A 23,958-nucleotide genomic window follows, 5' to 3' on the forward strand; every position below is an offset into this window, starting at 1 on the left:
GCATGTAATGCAGATACCTGACCGCCTCCAACAGAAGGAAGATCAGAAAAAGCATTATCAGCACACCGTCATCACGCAGAGCAGAAAGTGCAGGGGAATTAATTTCACTTTTTCAGTTTTTTACTGATGGGTTCCGGAGAATTGCTTTTTACTGAGTTCAAGTGTCAAATTGCAATTTTAGAATTTTGAATGGACCTCGATTTTGTCTTCTCATATGAAACAACACAAAACATGAAACTTTTAAACACCACAAATTAAACACAGTTTTGCTTTTAAAAAAAAAGTTAAGCATTTAAAAGAAATAAAAAAAACTAAAGTAGTACTCCTAGTAAATACTCTCTGCATTTGCACAAGTTAAAAAAACAATTACACAAAAATTCATATACAGTCCAGTGATCATGTACTTGGAGCTAAGACATGATTTTTGTCTTCGTAAACACCTCTAGAAACTAATAAATCACCTTCTGTTAAAACTGATGAGACCGTCTGTTCTAAAGTCTCAGTGTCAACGTAATCAACATCCTCAATTAAATCATCATCATCGTCATCAAAATCATCATTAATAATTGGGAACTTAGTACTCCTTCCATCGTTGAGGAGATGATCACCTTGCCCTACCAGCTCGTAAGCTTCCCTTTGTTCTTCTGGTGTTGACGCTAAAGAAAGAAGTATGTTCTTTGCCTTCTGATCTGGAGGAACTCCGCAAGATCCCATTTCTTTGAACCAAACAACAGCACTTCCAAAGTCCTTGTTCTTACCATATGCATCCATGATGGTAGTGAAGACGGTCTGATTAGCTTTGATGCCGCATACACACATTTCTTCATACTTCTTCATCATATTCTCTAAATCATTAATCTTAGCATACCCTTTGATCAGATTTCCGTACGTAACAACACTTGGATCAAATCCATCATGCTTTATTCTTCTAAAGAATTTCTCAGCACCATCCATATCAGATGCATTTACATAAGCTGATAACATTGTCGAATAAGAGTAAAGGTCTGGCGTACACCTACGAGATGTAAACATCAAGTTTTGCATATCAGCTTTATGTACTGTGTGTTCCCAAAAATAAAGAAACTACCCATGCTCCAAGAACTCTCCCCTACTACCAATATCCCCCCCCCCAACAAGAGCAATTGTATTTCCAATTAGTTAACTCAAAAAAGAAGTGCATGATTTCTATAATTCCTTCAAATTAGGTACAAAAATCTTCATTGCTTCAAATAAGGTACAAAAATCTTCATTGTTACTTGAGATGTCCAATTTTTTTTAATATATTTCCCCCAAACCAAACTCTTATCTTTTACATTAACTGTTAGGTATCTTAACTAGTTATCTGGCCCAATCACAACTACCAATTACCTTCTGAGTGTAACAAATCTCGTGGTTGTGCTCTGTGTGTGAGCAAGTTAAGGTCAAAACTTAAACCTCGGAGTTAACATACTAGATAATCATGAATTTGCACCACAGTGATACATGTTACCTGTCTCTTCGCATGCTCTTAAAGATTGTCCGTGCTTGCTCTACCATTCCCGATATTGCAAATGCATCTAGTAAAATATTGTAAGCCTTTTGTGTTGGCCTGTAAACAGAGATAAATAGATATCTTATGTTCATTTCTGATGCAGTGATAAAAAAGGTTGTGCAACTGGGTTTAAAATCCTGCCACCAATTCAACACACCTGACACCGGCATCAAGCATTTCCTCAAAAACAGCCAATGCCTCTTCTTCTCTTCTAGCTTTCCCATAAGCACTAATGAGTAATGCATAACTCACAACATCAGGCCGAAGACCATCTCTTTGCATCTGAAAATTAGAAAATTACTTCGATTATCATCAGTTCAAATGAAGAGGAGAAACAAGTGCAGAAACTATTACCCGAAGTTCACCATTTACAGATGGTCCGTAGGGTACATATAACATTGGAAAGCATATAGCCAAGGACCATAATGTGAAAGTCATTACACAGTAGTTGTGAATAGCAATTTGACCACTTGACAGTTCTTATACATTTTCATTATACTATACTCCAGTCACCATGCTATCGAACAACAATTCATTAACAGATCTATGCATGATTGAAGAATTGTCTGTGAATGCCATGGAGATTCTTATCCTGCATAGGTAATGTCACAACAAAATTCCACTATGCAAAGTGAATGATAATATCTAATTACATAACATTACGGAAACATTTTGTTGTGTTTGGTCGGGGTGGATGAATTGCGAAGGAATGAATTAAAATTTGTTTAGGGGTAGATCCAACTCAATTTCGTCATGAATCTTATCATGACAAATTTGAGCAATCTAATTTTCTATCACTCTTCCCTCCTACCTCCACTGTTTCTCCTTTATTTTTGTCCACAATTTCTCACTCCATTTGATGCAGCGGGTCAAAAAGCCCAAAGAAAGTATTTGGTAACAATACAACAGGCCTTGGAAGCCCATTTATTAGAATATTATAGAATAGGTTTAGATTTATTATTATTGCTAATTTATATTTTAGAGTTATAGTTTATTTAGGAAAGTAGCTCATCCTTCTATATATAATAGGCCAACAAGGAGATAGAATTCATGAGACATTTTATTCATGTATTGAAATGACTTATTTACCCCTGTTTTTTAATTTTCATATAAAAGATGTGGGAATCGAACTTGAGTCTTTTCATTCACTTGTACATCTTGATACCACTACACCATACATGCACATGTGTTTTTAATGATACACATAACATGTGACTGTCGTAAATAGTGAACACTTTATTTAACTTCAAACGAAGTTAATGGTCATATTTGTAGAGTTAATTTTAAATAATTGTACTTAAAATATAAGGTTAAACATAGTACATAAACAAATCATTAGCTTATTTATTAATCAAATTTTAGTTTAAAAAATAAAACTCGTACCTTTCTAATATAAACAGAAATTCAAATGTAAACAAAATTATTTTTTTTAAAGAAAATATTGAAAATGGATTTGCTTATAAATAAATTATCTACATGTAACTACATATTTAGACCGATTAGAATTATAAAGAGTCAACGCATTTCGGTTTATAAATGGATGCGAATTCAAAATCAGAACTTGACCCATTTTCAGAAAATACTTGAAATGTAACTACATGATCCAGCTGAAAATTCGTCATTGTCAAGGTTTAGTAAATTAAAATTATAATCTTGACAAGAATATCTTACTAATAAGTCAAATATACTTGTAATATCTTACATTAAAAAAATGCGTTTATGCTCTTTATAGAATTAAGTCAAATGATAAAATGCATCAAACGTGCTAACTTTACAGGTAGTACATTATTGTTTTTGGGGACTTGAACCAATTTTTATAAGTATACAAAGTTTTACGTGAACTTTCACAAGATTAGTTAAAAATACGATAATATGCAAAATTGATTTATTTTTCACATTTCACTTTGAAAAAAAAGAACGACCTTCATAATACTGTTCGATGATGGAGAATTTGTAAAGTGTTAATCTCAAAGTACTACTTCATTTCATTCTCGTTTTAAAAAAAAAATTAACCTACAACTATAAAAATAAAATTTAGATTTTTCACTGATTTATGTTATTAGGAAAATATTATTAAGGTGATAATTCATGAAAAAAATTATAGATGATTTCTTTTATAATCTAATTAAAAATATATGTGATTCAAAAATTTGTTAATGAAATTTTAAATTTTGCGTAATTGTTCAATTTGATATGGTTATTAAAAATAGTCATTTACAAAATTACAGTGCTAAATCTTTTTTAAAAATAATAATTTAGATGAGTAATATTAAGTAAGTTAAATTTGAATTCTGGAAATTATCGTACATAAAATTTGAATTACTTAAATATTTAGAATTGTTTGAATAAAATTTAAAACTATATATTGTGCCATTTGATTTAATCCATTTTATAACAAATTTAATTGATATTTATAAAATTCTATCGAATTGAGAATATTTAGTTTTAGGAAGGTAATATACAATGTGTTTACATTATTATTAGAAGAATGATTAGAATCATTAACACAAGAAAGTTGGAAGCAATTTGAATGACGATTTTAGTATAAATTTTTCTTCGAATTCTTAAAAAAGACTACGAATATCAGTATTTAGTTTGTACAATATATAAATTATTTTTATGACAACCATGACTGATGGTTGGTTGAGTAATATGAAATTTTTTTAGTGTTACTACGACTAAAATATATAAATAAGTGCAATTAATTTATTAGATAGATGTCATTTTTGAATAATTATAGATGCATGTTATTTGAGTAATCAATTGACTTAATAAATATAAATATTGACTAAACATATAAACTAATAAGATATTTAACAAATAAATAAAAAATATCAGCGCAATTTACTCAAAAATATAGCAAATAATAATTTACATACATACACACGCACGCACATATTACTTTATCTTTTCTAACTATAAGAAATTCAATGTTAATGTAGTATTCAGATTCTTACTAGAAGAAAATTATATAAATCTTTTATGTTGTAAAAGTGAGAATGGTCTATAGAATCTAAGATTCAATATGTTAAAATCTAGGTGGATTATGCCGATTTTCACACTCAATGTGTTAAAAATTAGGCGGATTAGGCCAATTTTAACTGATAAATTATGACATTGACAATTATCGGACGTCTTATTAAATTAGAACTTTGTTCAATAGATTAAAAAATAGGGACACTAGGTCAACTTAACTTTAGTTAATAAATTATGACATTGGCAATGATATAACATCAACCTAGATATTTAATTTTAAAAACTAACATTTTTTCATTAAAATCGATTAACGGTAGTGTAAATTTTACTTTGTTGAATATTATGATTACCAATCTTTACTATTTTAGTTGTGCATTTTAAATCTTTTTTTATTGAGCAACGTAATTGTAAGTTAGTAGTGACTTCAGTAATAAAATATCTCATTATTCCATTCAACATATGTGTTCTTCAGAGCCGGCTTTGAGACCAAACTCTTTATGCTAAATAATGGGGGCACCGAATAAATTGAACTTTCAGGGCACATTTTTATTATATACATAAAAAGAAAAATATTAAAATATAAAGGCATGATATAAATTTTAGGGGGCACATTTTAGATATTTATTCTAAAAGATCACTTAAGAAATAAGTTATTTTTTGCACTTAGTTGGACCGAAAAACACTATCAATATCTTATTCCTTATCATTCTTTCGATTTATTATCACCGGGCACAATTTGTTTTCGCTTGGGGCTTTATATATTTCAGGGTCGGCCTGTGTGCTAATGATTAGTTTACTCTTCGTGAACATAACATGACATTCTATGAATTCAGTTTTAATCTTTTCGGTTTAAACATACATCGACTACCATGTTTATATTAATTCAACACAAACAAGAAAATATATAATTTGTTTAATGAGCTATATTAGAAACGTTGTGTCATCGATATTGTCTTACATGAAAATAATACACATTAATAAATAATCACCTTGTATTTGATATACATGAGACGTTGCACAATATTCACCAATAAAAAAAATATTAATTTTATGGTACACAAAAAATCTAGAAACTGGCCCGTGCTTTGCACGGGTATTATATATAGTACTTTATTATTGTAATCCAGCAGTGATTATTATTATTTAGAATTATATTGAGGGTTGTTTTTGAATATCTCTTGTGAGAGAATTCTAGAAGGCAAGCCGTTAGTCAAGAGGTTCGGAAAGACATCCTTGGCATAATCTCTACTTCAACTAAATCGGCTCATTTAATGATTGTTAACATATTGGTGGAACAATAGTCAACATTTGATAAAATTGTTGAACAACAGATAGCTATCAACCAGCATTCTTGTTATTGCAAATAAGAAAATTGTTTCATTGAGGATGACTTTTGTGGGTGTTGATTATTTTCTTAATAAGTGCTTGTGCATGAATCCTTTTACGGTTTTCGTTAATCAGTCAAATTATGAAGCTTTAAGGACGGAAAATAATGTGGAATATATTTCCTACGAAGGACTACATCACACATTTATTCACATTATTATTAGTGGATCTGGTGAGAACGAGTTGAACGACTTTCAAACATGAGTTTATTACAAGTGGGGGAGTCTTGTCTAGCATGATTATAATGCTAGGCACCAACCGTCATTTGCTCAATTATATCTCTTTATTATCAAAATTTGGTCTCTTTATTTAAATGGTAATATTTCTTAATTAGTAGAAATTAGCTCTGCATTATATCAAGATTCTCACTTGCTCGTGAAACTTGAAAAATACTACATATGGACAAGTGTAATTTTTATGAAGAGACAGACATTTAATTGGTAAATTAACACTGAATATTTGTTCGGGAGCTCTAGCCTCCAGCTTGTTTCTTTCTTGTAAATTCAATGACTTTACCTATCAGGATTTTTTATTGTAACAAGCCTTGATAACCTTAGTTACCCAGACTCTTCATTTTGCTTCGAGTACCCGTGTCGGACACTCGACACTCGGACATGGGTATATACAGTTGGACACTTATTTTAAGCCAAAAACATGTAAAATTTTCATAATATTGCCGAGTCCGACACTTGGATACGAACCCGTGTCCGACACCCATACCCGAGTCCGGGTAACATAATGATAACTACACTCTGTTGCATTCAACAAAGGCAATCTGAGTAGGATCTATAAAGTTGAATGAGTTTAACTACTAGGAGTAGGGGTATACACGGTTTGGCCAACCCGGCCAATCCAATCCAAACCGATCCTATTTCGGCCGATCTAAACCGATTTTTTTCAATCCGATACATATTTGGGTTGAAACAATGTCAACCCGATTTAATTGGGTTGGATATGGTTTTCGATAATTTTAAACCAATCCAACCCAACCCGATTAAAAAATATATGTACGTGCTAATAAGTTAATCCAAAAAATATGTTTAGGCCTATTACATAAATCCATTTATCTGTAATTCTAAATATAACTTATAACCTTCGTGGTCGTAATTCATTCTGTAACAACAATAGATGTTTGATTAGTGTTATGTTTTTGCATTTATGATTCATTCCAATATTTAAAGCACAAGTAATATTATTAGTCCTTTTGGTGTCGAAAATTAGATGCTTAAGACTATTCAATATGGATGATTGTAATATTGTTTTGAACTATTTTCAAGTGTTTTAGACTTTGAAACCTTATGTTTTAGTATAATTTTTATATTAATTTTATATATTTAATAAATCGATCAAACCGATCCAAACTGAACCAAACCGAAGTATACAAATTAGTTTGGGTTACAAATTTAAACGGTTTGGGTTGGGTTGAAATTTTGAAAACCCGAATTAACTGGGTTGGGTTACTAAATTCTCTTAACCCGCTCAACCTGATCCGTGTACACACCTAACTAGGAGTATAATTAATTTATCTTTAAGGTTGTTCCGAACTCCTAACTCCTAACAAATACAAAAGAGGTAAGACTGATAATGTACAACTAAACGTACATTTTAAAACGGATGGTCAAATTAAAACAGTCTTGTTTATCAGGATAAAAAATTGGGTCTCGGGGAACTGATTTTCTTTTATGAAGTTATCAATCTAAAGATTACTACAAGCCAAGACTAATTATCATTACGCTCCTCCAAATGGGTGTGTATCTATCCTTTATACTTGAAAAAACACAACTGCATGATTTCAACTAGTTTACCTGGTCATATATATTTGCGACCTCCTTGTAATTTGTTTCATATGACATCAAGCTATTATATGTAACTGTAGTATGCTGAATGTCTCGCTCAGCCATCAACGCGAACAGCTTACGAGCTTTTTCATAATTTCCAGCTTTCTTATGCATATAAATCATCATGTGGAACATTTTCTGATCCGGTTTACAGGGTGATTCATCCTTGTTCAGAAGGGTTTCAAAGATCTCTTCAGCTTCTTTGAACTTGTCTCCCTGCAATGTGGCCAGTTGCAATAATGAGGTTCAAATTTCTAAATTATACGTGCGCAGGAAAACCATGACGGAAAAAAAGGAAGTTACATCTCAAAGAATTTAAAACTATAAGCAGACAAGTTCTAATAGGCAACGGCATTATAAACCAATTATATCCAGTGTATCCTGCTTATAGAGCAGGGTTTGGGGATTCAGCATTAATATAACTCATGCAATTTTGGGAGGGGCGATATGCCCCTGCAGCACAGGTACTGTAGTACAGCAGAGCTGTTCATGTAAAAATAAAACAATACTTAATAGGTGATTCTACGTTCATTCTTCACCTGATCATTTATTCCCTAAAGGAGTAGTCTGCAGTCTGCATCATAAACTTAAAAACTAAAACCATACCTCGAACATAATTTCCTTTGCTTAAGAGTCAATATTTTTAGTAAACTTCTGATTTACCTTACAAAAAGTGAGAATGATTCTCCAGTAACACTTAAGCACAAGTTCAAAATTACTTCTGAAGAGTGATATCTTAGCACATGCATCAAAGGAATATAACACACACACAGATATACACACACACACACATATATATATATACATAGGTTTTTGGTCAAAGTGAAAAAGTCTTCGGGTAGACTTGGGATTTTATTAGAGAACGTTCAAACTTTGTTTGGAAGTCAGAAATGGTTTACGTTTGTCGTAGCCAATCCTGTTGGCGCTTTGAACTGAAGGATGAACGAATGCTCTCATCTTCGGCTGACTCTCGTTTAGAGGAAATTTGACACTTACTAGATAGTATGAATTAATAGCATATTAGCACAATTCTAAGCCACATGCTCTTACACCTCACGTAAAGATCCGACAACGAAATTTGTTTAGGCAAATACTATGAAGGCATAGTCCTTGCCAACTTTTTCTCTGGAAAGATAATAAACTCTACTTACCTCAACAAATGTTTTAAAAATTATTTGATATGTTACAGCGGAAGGTTCAGGTCCTGATGATTGCATCCTTCGAAAAATCGCTTCTGCCTTGTTATATTGACCTCCTTTCCCATATGCTTCCATAAGTGCCGTGTATGATATCACACTAGAGGGATACCCTCTTTTACTCATGTAACCTAAAATTCTTTCAGCCTTGTTGAAATCCCCCTGCTTTCCATATGACGTAATGAGCATCAGAGAATCCATCTCATTAAAAGCCCACCAGTGTTGAGTTTGCAGCCATTCAAGAATCTAGAGAAGCAGGTTTACCCAACAAAAAAAATTTAAGATTAAACTCGAAACATCACAAGCTTATGAACAGTCCCTATTTCTTTCTCAGGATTCTAAATATATGCAATTATCACTTAAGGTGTATGGCATATTTGCGTTTATCTAGAATCTATGTTTAGCATGTTTTACCATATGATTTCTTTGGTGAACCAAGAAAATGAAAAGTTTACCATAAATGTATAACTGGTAGTCCTGATATTGAATCTTTACATTAGCACTACTGTTGAAATTTCTTCAGATCTAACAAATTATCAAAAAGGTCAGCGCATTGACTCATTGTAAATGATACTTCCCTCAAGCTCTCTGGAATTTAAATTACTCAGAATTCAAATTACCCAGTACAAGAGATGACAGTAAACAGAAAACCTACATACCTCACCAACAAGTTTCCATTTTTTTAGCTGCTTAAATCTAACCAAGGTACCAAGAACCAGATGTTTTGGAAGAGCCTCATTCCTGATCCTTTTACTTCGGAGTACTGAAACTGCAGAGTTGGACTCTTCAATCTCGGTCATCAGTTTCCTCCAATTCTTCTGATCTGCTTCATCACTGGCATCCTTGAAAACTTCTATCTTTCTCCTCTTCTGCATAAATTTACGAGGGGCCAACATACCAAGACAAACTATCTCCGCTCTTTTTTGTATATTAACACCGGCATCAACTGAATTGCCAACCATATTCTGTTTGCTGGATTAATGCATACAAAGACGCATTATATTAACATATTTGCATACCACATCAGTCAAAGTGAGATCAATTGACCCTACTAGACTTACAAGTTACAAGTGAATACAAAGATTTAATGTATCAAGTATATCTAAATTCAAAAAATGCTTATAATATTGACCTCGAATAACAAGAAAATTGACCGTGCTTAATTAATTTATAAGTATGAATTCAAGCGAGAATCTAGCTATGCCTTTGCTTGCCCTATATAAGAACACTAGATTATTTAAGAAATCCTGTTTTCAGTTATAAAATCAATTGGACAGTTCCAAGCCAAATAATATGGTATTTTTTCCACTTGTGTGCATCCAAATTGGGTATAAAAAATTCACAATAAGAATTAAAGAAAATGGAAATGGAGCCTAAAGTTAGGTTCTTTATACAACATACCCACATAGTCAAATACATATATATATACAAGCAGCTTATACAGCACGGGGAAAAAGATGGAAGTAAAAAAGTGAACCTGATATGAAAAGGGGATGGAGCTGAAACAAAGGAGGACTTGAAGAACGCCATTGTTTGGTGCATTTTCTTCACAAAAATCACCCCCCCCCCCTTCTCCTCTAGTTTATTTTGTTTCTGAGTGCAGAGGTTCTTGTCTGTACTAGCTCAACATTTTATCAGGCGATAATATATGCTTTTTTACTTTTATTATTTTGTTTTTGAGATATTTTTTGTTATGGGCTTTGGTTTAACTGCCAAAATTTGTATGTTGGGCTTTCTCATGGGTCATGGCCCCTTTTGGAAATAAACGCACAATAGTTAGCTCACAACCATAATTTAGGGCAATCATGCTGACCCAATTTTTTTAAAGGTGCAGAACAAGAAAAAATGACAAAACTACTGTTTTTTTAGATTATGTGACAAAATATTCATTTTTGAGATTTTTGGCTAAAAATATTCTGATAATACGCATTTTTAAGATGAATATTACTAATAAATATTTTATAAAAGAGTAACTTGTGTTAAAAAATAATCAATTTGTAAATGAATTCACCAAATACGCATTACAAGATACCGATTATAAAATTATATTATGTATCTTGTGTTCTTTTTTACATCCAAATACATATTAAACTAACACATTACTCAAATGCGCATTAACATCATATTTTTTGCCAACAAAATTAAAATGTAGTATTCTTGTCACATTTTTAAAAAAAAACTGATATTTTTGACCATCACTTACAAGAAACCAGACACATAAATCATTTTTAAAAATAACCAAAATAATTAATTAGACCGGAACAATTTTTTATTATTATATAAATTTTTATCCAAAAGAGTAAACTCACATTAATAAGAATAGATATAAATCATGGAGAATGAACTAAGTCAACCTCCAAAGTGGATTGGCTCGAGTTTGATTCAAAATCTCGATTTAATTTTATTAAAATATTAACAAAAATTCAAAATATCATATATTCGGTTCGAATTCGATTCAATTAAATGTATAAAATTTAAATAAAATATTAAATATTCATAGAAAAATATATTTATAATAAAATAAAATTAAAAATTATAAAGGCACGGTAAGATTCGCGAACCTTACCAATAATTTAAAGAACGATCTCAGCTCGGTAAAAAATTCGAAAAGCTAGAACTTGACGAGATTATTATCTTAAATTATATATTTTCTGAGTTAAATTCGAATAGCTCACAAGATGATTTGACTAATTTACACCCATATGTCATATGTGAAGCCATCACAATCCTTACCTAATATTTTCTTTTTTGTCAGAAATCCATTCTGCAAGGGTATTCACTACCTTTGGATCAAAAGATATGATTATGATTAACGAGGACAGTTAACGAAAATTGGAACTTCAATTTTTTAGTATAGTGTTTGAATTAGTAATTTGATGGTTGGGAACGAGAATCTCGTTACGATTGGATAGTTAAATCATACACTTTTTATTAGGGGTGAGGACGGTGCGGACAGTACAGTTTTTTCCTCAAACCGCACATGCGGTTTGATCAAATTTTCAAACCGCAACCACACTGCGTACCCTTAAAAACCGCATAAACCACACCACGAAAATGCGGTGCAGTGTGGTGCGTTTTACTGCGGTTTATACTTTACAAGTTCAAAAAAATTAAATAAATACAAAACTTAAATTTAATTAAATTTCTGAATAATATAACAAAGTCGTCAATATTCTTCAATAATACAAATTAGAAATTACACACGGTAAAGTTTAACATAGAAACTTGGCTCGGCAATTAAAAGAGTTCACTATTAAATAGTTGGCTTTGTACTCTGTGTTTCATTATTTGTGAAGAAACACAATGATCACTACGCAACAATTGGTCTTGCAGAAACAAGATGATCACTAAGTAAAGAGACTTAATAAATGGAATCATTTCATACCCATTTCCATATACCTCTCATTCTCATTCCCAAATCTCATTCCCATCATCGATTCAAAAACTCTCATATTTATGTTGGATCAAGTTTAATATCAAAATAAATTTATAAAGATATTTTTTATAAATATCACGCCAATCAATATACTTGTATAAAGAAGAAAACGGGGACGTTTAGGTGGCTACTCTAAAATCGTCTCATTCTATTTTTCTAAATCTTTTAAGTTAAAAAATATCAAAAACTACCATTATCTTATATTCTGCTAAATATATTATCATCATTCGTAATATTCTTCTAAAATTTTTACAAAATATTTTATTAAAATTTTTGAAATCAACTTACTATAATAATATCCTCCAAAAACTTCTACATTATTTTTAAATAAATTTATCATGTTTATATTATCCTAATTTTTTGTATATCATTTCTTCTCTTTCTCCTAAAATCAACTTACTATATTACATTTTCTTAAAATTTTCTTTTTAATTGTTAGGTCACACACACACTGTAGAGGGGGTGAATACAGTGTAAAGTACAATCAAATCAAACTTTAATAACTCAAGTAACAGAAAACAAACTTTATTGAAACAATAAACTCTGTTACAGTGTGGAACTGTTACCTCTCAGTGATGAACAAATATCACGAGAGCTGCTAGGTTTACAATGAATAATCTTCTCGAATATATTAACACTTTTAGTGTAAACCCTATGTCTGTGTTTATATACTACACAGTTACAAGATAATTGCTAATTGATATGAAATATAATTTTTCTTCCTAAAATATATCAATCAGATATCTTTTCTTCCAAGTATTCTATTCTTCGTAGAATTCCTTTTTCATGCATATCTCTTCTTATGTTTGTCTCGATCTTCTTTCCTTTAATCAGCTACTGTCCTTATCTGAACATCCTTCAGTACTTAAGTTTTGATATCCATCTTCTGATAATTATCTCCTGATAATATAAGTACTGATATCCTTAAGTCCTGACTTCCAGTAAGTACTGATTTATCTTGTTTTAAGTAAGATCTGAAAACTAAACATAAATCATATTAGCCATGACATTATCAAATATATCTAACAATCTCCCCCAACTTGTAAATTAGCATAATATACAAGTTTAACAGATATTTGATGATATCAAAAACATTAAGTACAAATGCATGAGAATTAGACTAGATAACTACAACTTACAGTCCTTAAAGCTTTACCAATCTTTAACTTCTGATAACAACTTCAGTCTGTACAAATATCAGAATTTAAGCAGTTGTAGATCTTGACTTGGCTTCATCTTCTGATCTCTTTGATATCAGAAGTTGTTTTGAGATAGTTCTTCAACAAACATCTCTCAGCATATCTGAGTTCATCAATCATCCTCCTTTTAGCATCTTTAAGTTCTGCAGTATCTTCACCAATTTGAAAGATTGCAGCCCTGAGATCATTAATCTTAGCTTTTCTTATATCCTGATCCAGTCTGATCAAATATGCCTTATTAGACTCAAGATTGAATTCCACATTCCTGTAACCCAGATTGGTAGTTATAATCTTAGCAGTGTTGGGCTTCATTTCAACTATATCACCCTTGTGATCTCTGTACTTTGGAAGATATGTGATGTCAGACTTAACAGAATAAAGCCTTTTCTGTCTCTGAATCTGATCCTTCAAATAGTTTGCAGCATTTTCTGTTAATCTGTCATTCACTTGAAGTAAGAATAGTACATGCTCCAGTTCTTCAAAATACTTCAGTGGAATGGCATTTTGCCTTATATGATAAACCCTACCATCTGTCATGAAGTACAACAAGATGTGTTCTTTCAAGTAGGTATAGTAAACCATTTGTACAGATTCCAGTTGATTCAATCTCTCAGGAGTTGCTCCAATACCTGGTTCACTCAAGGAAGTTGGATCATTGGTAGTGTTCTGTATTCTTCTTTCATCAGCACTTCCCAATCCAGTTTTATCTCTTGCTTCCTTTTCAGTAACTACTCTTGCTTCAAAACCACTTGCCGCAGTCTTCAAAGGTTGAGTCTGTTTTGCTTTAGTGAATCCTGGTAGGAGTGTCTTTGATTTATCTTCTGATATCAAGTTAACTTGAGCTATGTCAGAGGTTACTTGCTTCTTCGAAATATCAGAACTTACTGTCTCTTGACTCTGAACAACTTGAGCCATGTCAGAGGTTGTCTTAAAAACTTTTCTTGAAGTCAGAGCAAGATCATCCTTTTCATCAGTAATTTCTTCATTCACAGGAGGCACATAAACCTTGATAGGTTCACCAACTTTTTCTTTACCCTTGGATCTTGGATCTATCTGCGGTTGTGTTTTAGCCATTGTTGCTTCAGTATTTGTCCTTTCGTTTATCACAATGCCTTTGAGTTTTGGAAGTGTCTTTTTACTAGAAGCTTCAGATTTAGACTTGACTTTTTCTGATTTAAGTATGGTTTCTTCTTCCATTAAACTCTCCAAGTCCATTCCTGGATTTTCCTGAAGAAATAACTGTCTTGACATTTCTTCATCAAGATCTAAAAGTTCATCAGAACTTATCCTTTTACCAGTAGCAGAACTAATTCTTTTTCCAGTATCAGAACTTGTCCTGTGACTTGTGATTTCAGCTTTTCTTGATGAGAGACCTCTACCTTGACTATGACCTCTACCCATTCCAGGGTTTCTTTGATCATCCTTTTCATCATCCTTCCCCTTCAGTGTCTTATCAGTTTTGCATTTGGACTTAATTACTTTCTCCCCCTTTCTGATTTCCAGTTAAGTACTGATTTGTCCTGTTAAGTAAGATCTGAAAACTAAACACAAATCATATTAGACATGACATCACAAATATATCTAACAAGTAAGACTATAAAATGCATGGTCGTGCTCAAATACTGATTTATTTAATAGTTTACTCATTGATCAAGGAAAGAAGGATTGAAAGTTAACAGAGGATGACACAATGCATGCCTCGAGTTTGATATGTAATATAAGGCTAAAGGGATTATATTACATTGTACATTATTCACAAAAGGTTTAATTGATCACCAATTTCATTATTATTACTTGGGTAACAATGATGTATTACTAGATGATGCTCAATGTTTATGATTTTAAATTAGATTTAAAATTGTTGCCAACATAATAATAACCTAAAGGGTCGCACAAAGAATGAGTGGAGGATTATTTAATTTAAATTCGGATTTAAATTAAATGTAAGTAATTCAAATTATTTGTTATTAATTAAGTGTGACTTAATTAATTAAATAAATAGGAAATTCAAATTTAATATTAAATCCGAAATTAAGTTATTGGATGATTAAGTAATACTTAATAATACAATAATTAAAATTTCGAATTTAATAATAATAATAACTCTAAAATTCAGTTTAGGGTTGGAGACCCATTAGCTCTTGCCTATATAATATCTTTTTCTAATAGAATTAGGGTTACACATTTTATTTGATAAAACATAAACCCTAGCAGCTGGAAGAGAGATAGAGAGAGCAAGAAGGCGGCCTCAAGAACGTGCTAGTACACACCCATCCTCCGGGAGATCATTCGTGTGGATACCTTCAAGGCGTAGATCGTTCCAGCGACGGGTTACGTGGTGATCATTCAAGACCTCCATATTTCCATTAACGTAAAGCTTCTTAAGGTAAACATACTGAACTACGAATTAAATATTGTTTTTCGCATGGATCCTGCGGAGGGTTTTGATTTTTAAGATTTAAATTTATGTTTTTCGTTGCGTTTATGTGCTAAAAACCCTTCAGTAGGAACTTCAGGTTTGAGTCTTCCAAATCATATTCTTTGTCGACAAGGGATAAGTCATTCAGCAACTTCTGAAATCTGTCATAGATCTCAGTTAAGGACTCATTATTCCTTGAGTCAAAGTGCTCATATTCTTGAGTAAGTATTGTCCTCTTGTTCTTCTTGATAGCAATTGTACCTTGACACTTTACTTCCAAAGCATCCCATATCTCTTTTGATGTTTTACATCCAATGACTCTATGAAAGAGATATGTCCTAAGTCCAATCACGTATGAGGATTTAGGAATAACTTTTATGTAATCTGTTTTGATTTCATTGATATTAATAAAAGACTTATTTTGTTTTATTACGGGCTCTATCTATTTAAGTGTTTAAATAAGATATACCATAGTTTAGAGTAAAGCTTTTTATGGTTTATGATGAGATCATAATAGTGAGACCTAAAAGATGATAACTCTAAACTTAAATAGTTCCTGGTCATAGGATTACTAACTGGTAATTAATAATCCGCAAAGATTGGTACATACTATGTTTGCTCCCTTCAGGATGATGTCTGTTCTCATAGGCATTTGTGTGGTGACACTATAGCTAGTATGTAGGTTCTTATTAGGGAATAAGTTCACTGAACATGACTCGATATGTTGAACAACTAATGGAGATTACTCACGTGTCAATAGTTATTCACTGAGTGATAGTTGTACAAGTGTCCTTAGACTTGAGATCGTTAAAGGTATCTTATATATAATGAACTGTGCTTTGGTTTAGTCCTTAGTCTCAAGGACATCCATTAGGTCTATTCTGGGCATAGGGATTTGTGTATAGAGATAGTTAACGTCAATAGAGGATCTACCCCTTCCAGTATAGGAAGAGAATATCCTATGTTATTCTTAGTATGCGAGTTCTGGAATCTCTGGCCAGAGTATATGAAATTAGAAAGGAGTTTCTAATTTGCATTAATATGAACTTTACATTATGAATAAGAAATTATATGATTAAATTTGATAGGCTTGACACGAGATCCATGCCTTGTATTTATTCGGGATATTATAAGGGTAGAAGGAATTCATTGTACGGTAACTAGTCACTGACAGGTTCTTGATATTCTAAGCAGTGAATTCATATTATCCGGATAGTCGCGATATGTTGAGAAGCATCACTCACGATGTAGAATAAATATAATTAATCAGTTAATTATATTTAGTGAATTTTAGTATTCATGTAAATAGTTAATAAAAGTTTATTATTATTTATTTCTACTACCGGCATAATATTGAACCTACAGGGTCACACAATAAAAGAATATTTTCTTTGATGAAATAATGAGAGAGAGAATTATTTTCTAAATAGTTAAGAAAAAGAAATAATGATTAAAATAGTTTTAATTATTATTAAAGCATTTTATGAAGATAAAATGTGGGGGTTAATATATATAAAGATATATTATAAAACCCTAGGAGAGCCCTATAAATAGAATGAGATGGATGGCTCATTGATTTGACACACAATTTTGGTTTTGTGAAAACCCTAGCCTCCATCTTCTTCTTCTTCTCTCTCTCTCTCCCAAAAACTCCATTTTATAAAAGCTCGGTTTTATAAAAGGTTCATCGAAGAGGATCATTCTTGGTGGATACCGGTAGAGTGCTTCACATACTGAGGAGCAACTGCTAGCACTCCAATTTTATAAAGCTTCGATTCACGAGGTATGGTTTCGATCCCTCAGTTTTTCCCTTTTATACGTTTTTCTATATGTGCGGTATATGGTTTTTACGGAATAAATGTTATTTCACGCTTCCGCTCATCCGTAAATTCCTTCACTCTATTGGACATAATACTATCAAGACTGTTGTGCAGGATATGTTGAACCTTATCATCCTTCATGATAGACGAGATATATTCAGAAGAGTAGTCCTTCCTGTCTTTGTCTATCATCTTCTCCGGTTCTCCTGCAACCGAGACAGCTACCTTCATTGGTTTGTGAGGACCATCATAGATCCTGTTTAGATATTCAGGATATGTGGTTTCCAAACACATGGTCATCCTGACTTTCCAGATTGGACATTCATGTATCTTCAGGATGTGCGCCTTGATTGCTTCATACCTACTCATGTTGCTGCTTATTTGTGATGTGGCTGGGGGTTGTGACTTCGGATCCAGATTATGTGTTTCTTCTTCTCCTTCGTCTGACATGGTTGATTAATCGTCATATCTTAAACTGTTTATATGTAAATAGCAAGCTCTGATACCAATTGTTAGGCCCTTAACCAACTGTAGAGGGGGGGTGAACACAGTTAGTATAATCAACTCGAAAAAACTTCAACATAATCAACAGTTTTTATATTATCTGATAAAAGTTTATTACACATGTACTCTCTCGAAAGGATGAACAATTATCCTTGAGAGCTGCTAGGTTATGCGAAAGATATAACAATGTCGCAATGTTTATAGTATGAACCTAAACTATGCTTATATAGAGCACAACTACCAATGTATAAGGAATCATATTCTATGAACAACAAGGAAATCTATACTATTGCTTCTGAGATAAAGTTCTTCACCGCCTTGAAGTTCCTGTTTTCTTTTCCTCTTCGAAGATCAACAGATGTGACAAATAGTGATTTTATTATCCACTGACATCATCATCCGTCGAATATCAAGATCCGTTGATGTCATCATTATTCGTTGATGTACTTCATCATCATCCGTCGATGCTTGTAATCATCATCCGTCGATGCTTCTGATAGTTTCTGTTTGATATCATCAATTGCTCTTAACAACAAGGACCAAGTATTCAAATCAATACAGCTTGCAAAATATGGTTACTTGCATCCCTAAATATTTATTTTTCATTTACTGGCGACTAGTAAATCACAGGGAGTTTGCCTTAGTCATTTTCTGATTTAACACATTACTTGCGACTCCATTTGGTAATAGGAAAATAATTACCTTGGTTTTTTTTTGTTTCTTGCGACTACATGGGAAATACCTGACTTGCGATTACATAGCTTCCAGGAGATTGCCTTAAAATATGAGATGTACATTTACTTGTGACCTCTCTACCTGTGACCTCTCTTTGTCTGCGGCTTTATTTGTTTGAGTACATTGCCTTGGCAGATTTGAGTGGCACAGAATATATCACGTGGGTTTGAAGATACGCGACTGATTGAATTTAACAATCAATTCTACCGCGTGTGCATGAAGGTCACGCGCCGTTAATTAATTTAGCTTAGGACTCCCTGCATCCATGTGCAACACAGACAAAATTGGACCTGCCAATTTCTTTAATATACAAACTCAGTGTTGGTTTGATTTATTTTATAATAACTTGACAAACGCCGAATGCATGCAGTCCACGCGGCTGCCTAACAGAAACAAGGAAATGAAACGCAAAAACCTGCCATTTTCTCAATTTCAAACTGAGTGTTCCTTTTGTAAATTAATCAAATGCATGCATGAAGTTCCCGAGTCTGAGAAAAAGAAATACACTTGGTGATTTTAAATTAAATAAATAAATGAATTGATTTTTATTTACTTATTTAATAAAAAATCAAATTAATTTTTTTATTTAAAATCAATTGTTGATGAAAAATTTAATAAATAACTGGACTGATTTCCATTAATTCATTTAATAAAAATCAGCGATTGATTAAATAAATCTTGTAAATTACTGGGCTGCAGTCCTTTATATCTATAAACCTTCTAATTTCCGGGTCTTTGCACTTTAGACATATTTTCAATGCTCTCGAATACAAAAACCACTTAACGGTATTTTTAAAAAATAATACTCTGTTTAATTTCACGGATCACTGACGTCTAGTGCAAGGGTCTGGTTCACAGATGACTAGTTCTGCTCTCAAACCTTCGAATTATACCCGTACAAACCACTGTTAAGTCTTTTACCAAATATAATCAACTTCACTAAAAATCCTTGAGATCTTCACACTGATTCTGATAACTGCTTCGAATGACTCCAACCTTATTTTTCCGATGCCTGAACATGTTAATGAACTTTATATAGATCACTGTTGACGCCATCCTCACTGTAACTAACAAAACCTTTATGTATATGCCCAATAAAGAATCTGTACTGGTAGAATAAGTATTATTTCAAAGTCCTTGTTCTATGTTGAGTTATTCAAACCAGTATTGTTGTGTTATAACTTATACATCCAGCTTCAATCTTGATCAACAACGTAGGCGGTGAGGTGGCGACTCCCATATCGTTTCAATATGTTTATGTAATTTTCTCAATTTTTTATATTACTAAACAAAAAAAATTTAAAATGTTAAACGAGAGAATTGATTTTAAACTTTTTGATTTATTATATTTATTTATTATTCATAATTTCGGAATGAACAAAATCAGGTAAAATATACAAAAAAAGAAAAAAGCTGAACATTATTTTCAAAGCTGCCGTAAAACGCGACTTAATAAACTAATATAATAAGTACGAGTATCACCTAATCATAGAAATGTATTATTTTTAATTTTAGATATTAATTTTATCAAATTCAGTATGATTTTGAGCTTGATTTTAGACTCTTATTAAATAATAAATACAAATAATATCTTAAAAATAAGCAAAATGCTTGATATATATAACTATAACAAAATTTTATAAATAATAACATATGATGAGTTTTAATTAAAATGACCATAAATTCACATATTGTTTTACAAAAATTATTTGAAGACCAAACAACACATACTAATTTACTAAAACCCATCCCCACGTCAACACAGCCAACCAAACAGTCGAGAGGAAGACATACAATACAAGACAAAAGTGAAGTGAAATATTATCTTCAAAATAAAATAGCACTAATTATATTTTTGTTTAATAATATTAATCTAAAATCCGTGCAGTGCACAGATTATTTTTAATATTATATATTTTTTAAATTTAATTTGAAGTAAACATTCTAAACTTTAAAATTTATTTATGAGAAATTTTTGATAATATAATTTGATAATTATTTTAAATATACATATATATAATTTCGTGAAATTTTAGTTTTAAAAGAAATATTACCAATTGAAAGATTTAGTTTTTACCGATTAAAACATAAATTTTAGCTCAAATCAGTAGTAAACGAATTATCTTACTTTGATATACGAACAAATATAACTAATTATATTCAAATTTATTTTGATTTAATTTATTTAAACCCAGATCAATACTAAAAAGTTTATATATCAATATTAAAAAAAATTGTTAACTCGAATAAAAGTACATATTATTTTATTTTAGTTGGTATATTTATTTTCTTGTTTTAATTTTAATTTATCATGAATCAATTGAATAAAAAAATATAGCCCGGATGAATAGCATGTAATTATTTATTTTGATCAAACACAATTATACTGACTAATGAGTTATCTCTATTTTCATTTTATTAAAATAGTTTTTGATATTATTGAAATTGAAAACCCACCGTAATTATATAAACCCAAATATTTTACATACAAATCTGCAATCAAATTTTCAAATTTTCAGCTATTAGGGATCGGATCCCAGTTATCCCACAATCTTAAGTCTACATTGTACCTAATAACAAATTAGGTAAACTATAATTTTATTTTAACACGTATTAAGATAAGAATTACCTTTAGTTGAATTTAATTTTAGTTTAAGGTAGATCAATAATTTATATGATTTTGTATTAGTCTCAGGCCTGTTATATTAACCATCTAATTATATTTAGTTTGTTTAAATTTTATTTTTAACTCAGGTCTAATATTATTTTATTTTAATCCAAACGGATAATATATTTTTTTTATCTAGATGACATTATATCAACCAACACATTATCTTCTAATCCGATTTGATAAAATATTTTTTTAACTAAATCTGTAGTATTTATTATATTGTTTAACCTGAAGTACCAAATCTTAATTTTAGTCTCAGAACTCTTATATCAACCAAATCAATTTAATTATATTTATTTTTTTGTTTAATTTTGTTTTAACCCGGAATGAATATTATCATATTTTAAATCAAGTTGATAATATATATAATTTTATTTTAGTTTGATGACATGATATTTGCAAACAAATTTACTTTCAATTTATTTCATTTTACCTCATTTATTTTTTTATTTTAACCTCTCCCATCCCTCTCTATTCATGGCCATCGCCACCACCGTAGTGGTGGCTCCCCTGCTCCACCCACAAAACACACATCACGCACATACGCAGCACTCACACATACACATCATTCACACACATCCTTTAATCACCATCAATATCCTTCGTCTCTCTTTTCCCTCTCTTTTCAAACCTCAATCTCCCTCGTCTCTCTCTTTCCCTCTCTTTTTGAACCTCTTTCTCCGTTCGTCTCTCCCTGTCATCCCGAACACAACACAAGATCGCACACATACTCCGCCGCACTATCACACACAAAATCACATTCCCCGCCGTCGGTTTGGCCTCCAACCAATGAGGTCTCCACTTAAACCTCCATTTCTCCATTAACAAAAAACCAACAGCATATAATGGTTGATATTGAGATTTTGGTTTGTTATGGTGGCTAATTTTTATAACATGAACCCTAACTTTCAATTTTGGGTTATTTATTCATATAATATAAACATCTGTTATATTTAACAGAAAATTTAACTGGAGGGGTGAAGAGCCACCAAACCGCTGACATATTCAACAATTAGCCATCATATTGGCACAAATAAAGATTTAGTCATTTTCGTGCAAAATGAACAAAGTTCAAGCCACCATATTGCAATAATCTCTTAACCTGAATAAGAAAACTTACATATTAATTTTTTTTAGTATAGTTGATAAAACTCTACTATAAATAAAAGTTTTGTCTAATCAATTATACTTAAACATTTACATAAGAAGTAATAATACTTTTGAGATCTCTCTTTTCTTCTCCATTTCTTACTCTATAGTTTATAGTTTATTTATAACAAAAATAAAGGTTATCTAGAAAGCAATTGCATAGTTTAGATAGCACAATCAACAAGTTGGAATAGACGGAAAACTCACAGGCAACAAGTTGATAAAACAAACATAAAAAGAAATTATGTTCCTAAAGTGGTCCAAATGTGAATAAAGAAATCTGATCTGAATGTTAATATATTTTATCTAACAATGCTTGACCAAACAAATACCAAAATGTTGACTTATTTATATTTGTTTTGTAGATTTATCAGGCCGTTAATGTGAATTTGAATCAATAAAATTTGGAGAGTGATTGCACTAGACATATGCGTGGTTCTCAATTTTTGAATCTCAAGATGAAAAAGGATGAAAGTATTACAACCGGCAATAATAATACATTTCAGATACTCTGCAAATGAACAATTAGTAATAGTTTCATTTTTATGAATAAAGTACAGTATGTTCAAGATCTTAAATATAATATACTTGACATAAGCTAGTTATATGATGATGGACATACTGTTAATTTTGATAAATAAATGTACATTAGAAATATTGATTCTCATAAAGTTCTTCTAGTTGCTCGAAGGAAAGGAAATGTATATTGGACTTTGAGTTGCAGAAAACAACATGCTATTAGTAGTAGTTAATATAAATCCAAAATTTTGGCATAGAAGGTTCGAACATACTCACATAAAATTACATAACAAGCTATTTGTAAAGAAGGTAGTTCAAGATTTGTCCAAATTAAATTATGTCATATGATAAAATTGTGTTCGGGTTGTTAATTAGGAAAATAAATTAGAACTCCACGTAAGTTAAAGAAAATGATTTAAATTTTTGAACTTTTGGAATTTCTTCATTTTATCCAAAGGCGTATAAAAATATTAGAGATAAACACTATGCATTTTTACTTTGTAATGATTATCCGATATTTACTTAGGTTATTTTTTAGCAACAATTTCTCATTTTTTTTAAAAATTTTGTCATGTACGA

The 23,958-nt window shown here is 31.3% G+C and overlaps 1 protein-coding gene across 1 annotated transcript; it reads right to left on the reverse strand.

The window, feature by feature from the left end:
* Positions 1-320: 320 nt before the first annotated feature.
* On the reverse strand, positions 321-10,550 carry LOC141697464 (pentatricopeptide repeat-containing protein At3g59040). The gene is made up of 7 exons (XM_074501856.1): positions 10,405-10,550; positions 9,587-9,899; positions 8,883-9,173; positions 7,699-7,947; positions 1,689-1,813; positions 1,490-1,588; positions 321-1,015 (listed from the first exon to the last, which is right to left on the reverse strand). Exons 1-7 carry the CDS (start codon positions 10,467-10,469, stop codon positions 397-399), a joined length of 1,761 nt encoding a protein of 586 aa, XP_074357957.1. The 5' UTR covers positions 10,470-10,550; the 3' UTR covers positions 321-396.
* Positions 10,551-23,958: the final 13,408 nt, after the last annotated feature.

Source organism: Apium graveolens, chromosome 11 (assembly GCF_009905375.1).
Source record: "Apium graveolens cultivar Ventura chromosome 11, ASM990537v1, whole genome shotgun sequence".
Classification (NCBI taxonomy): domain Eukaryota; kingdom Viridiplantae; phylum Streptophyta; class Magnoliopsida; order Apiales; family Apiaceae; genus Apium; species Apium graveolens.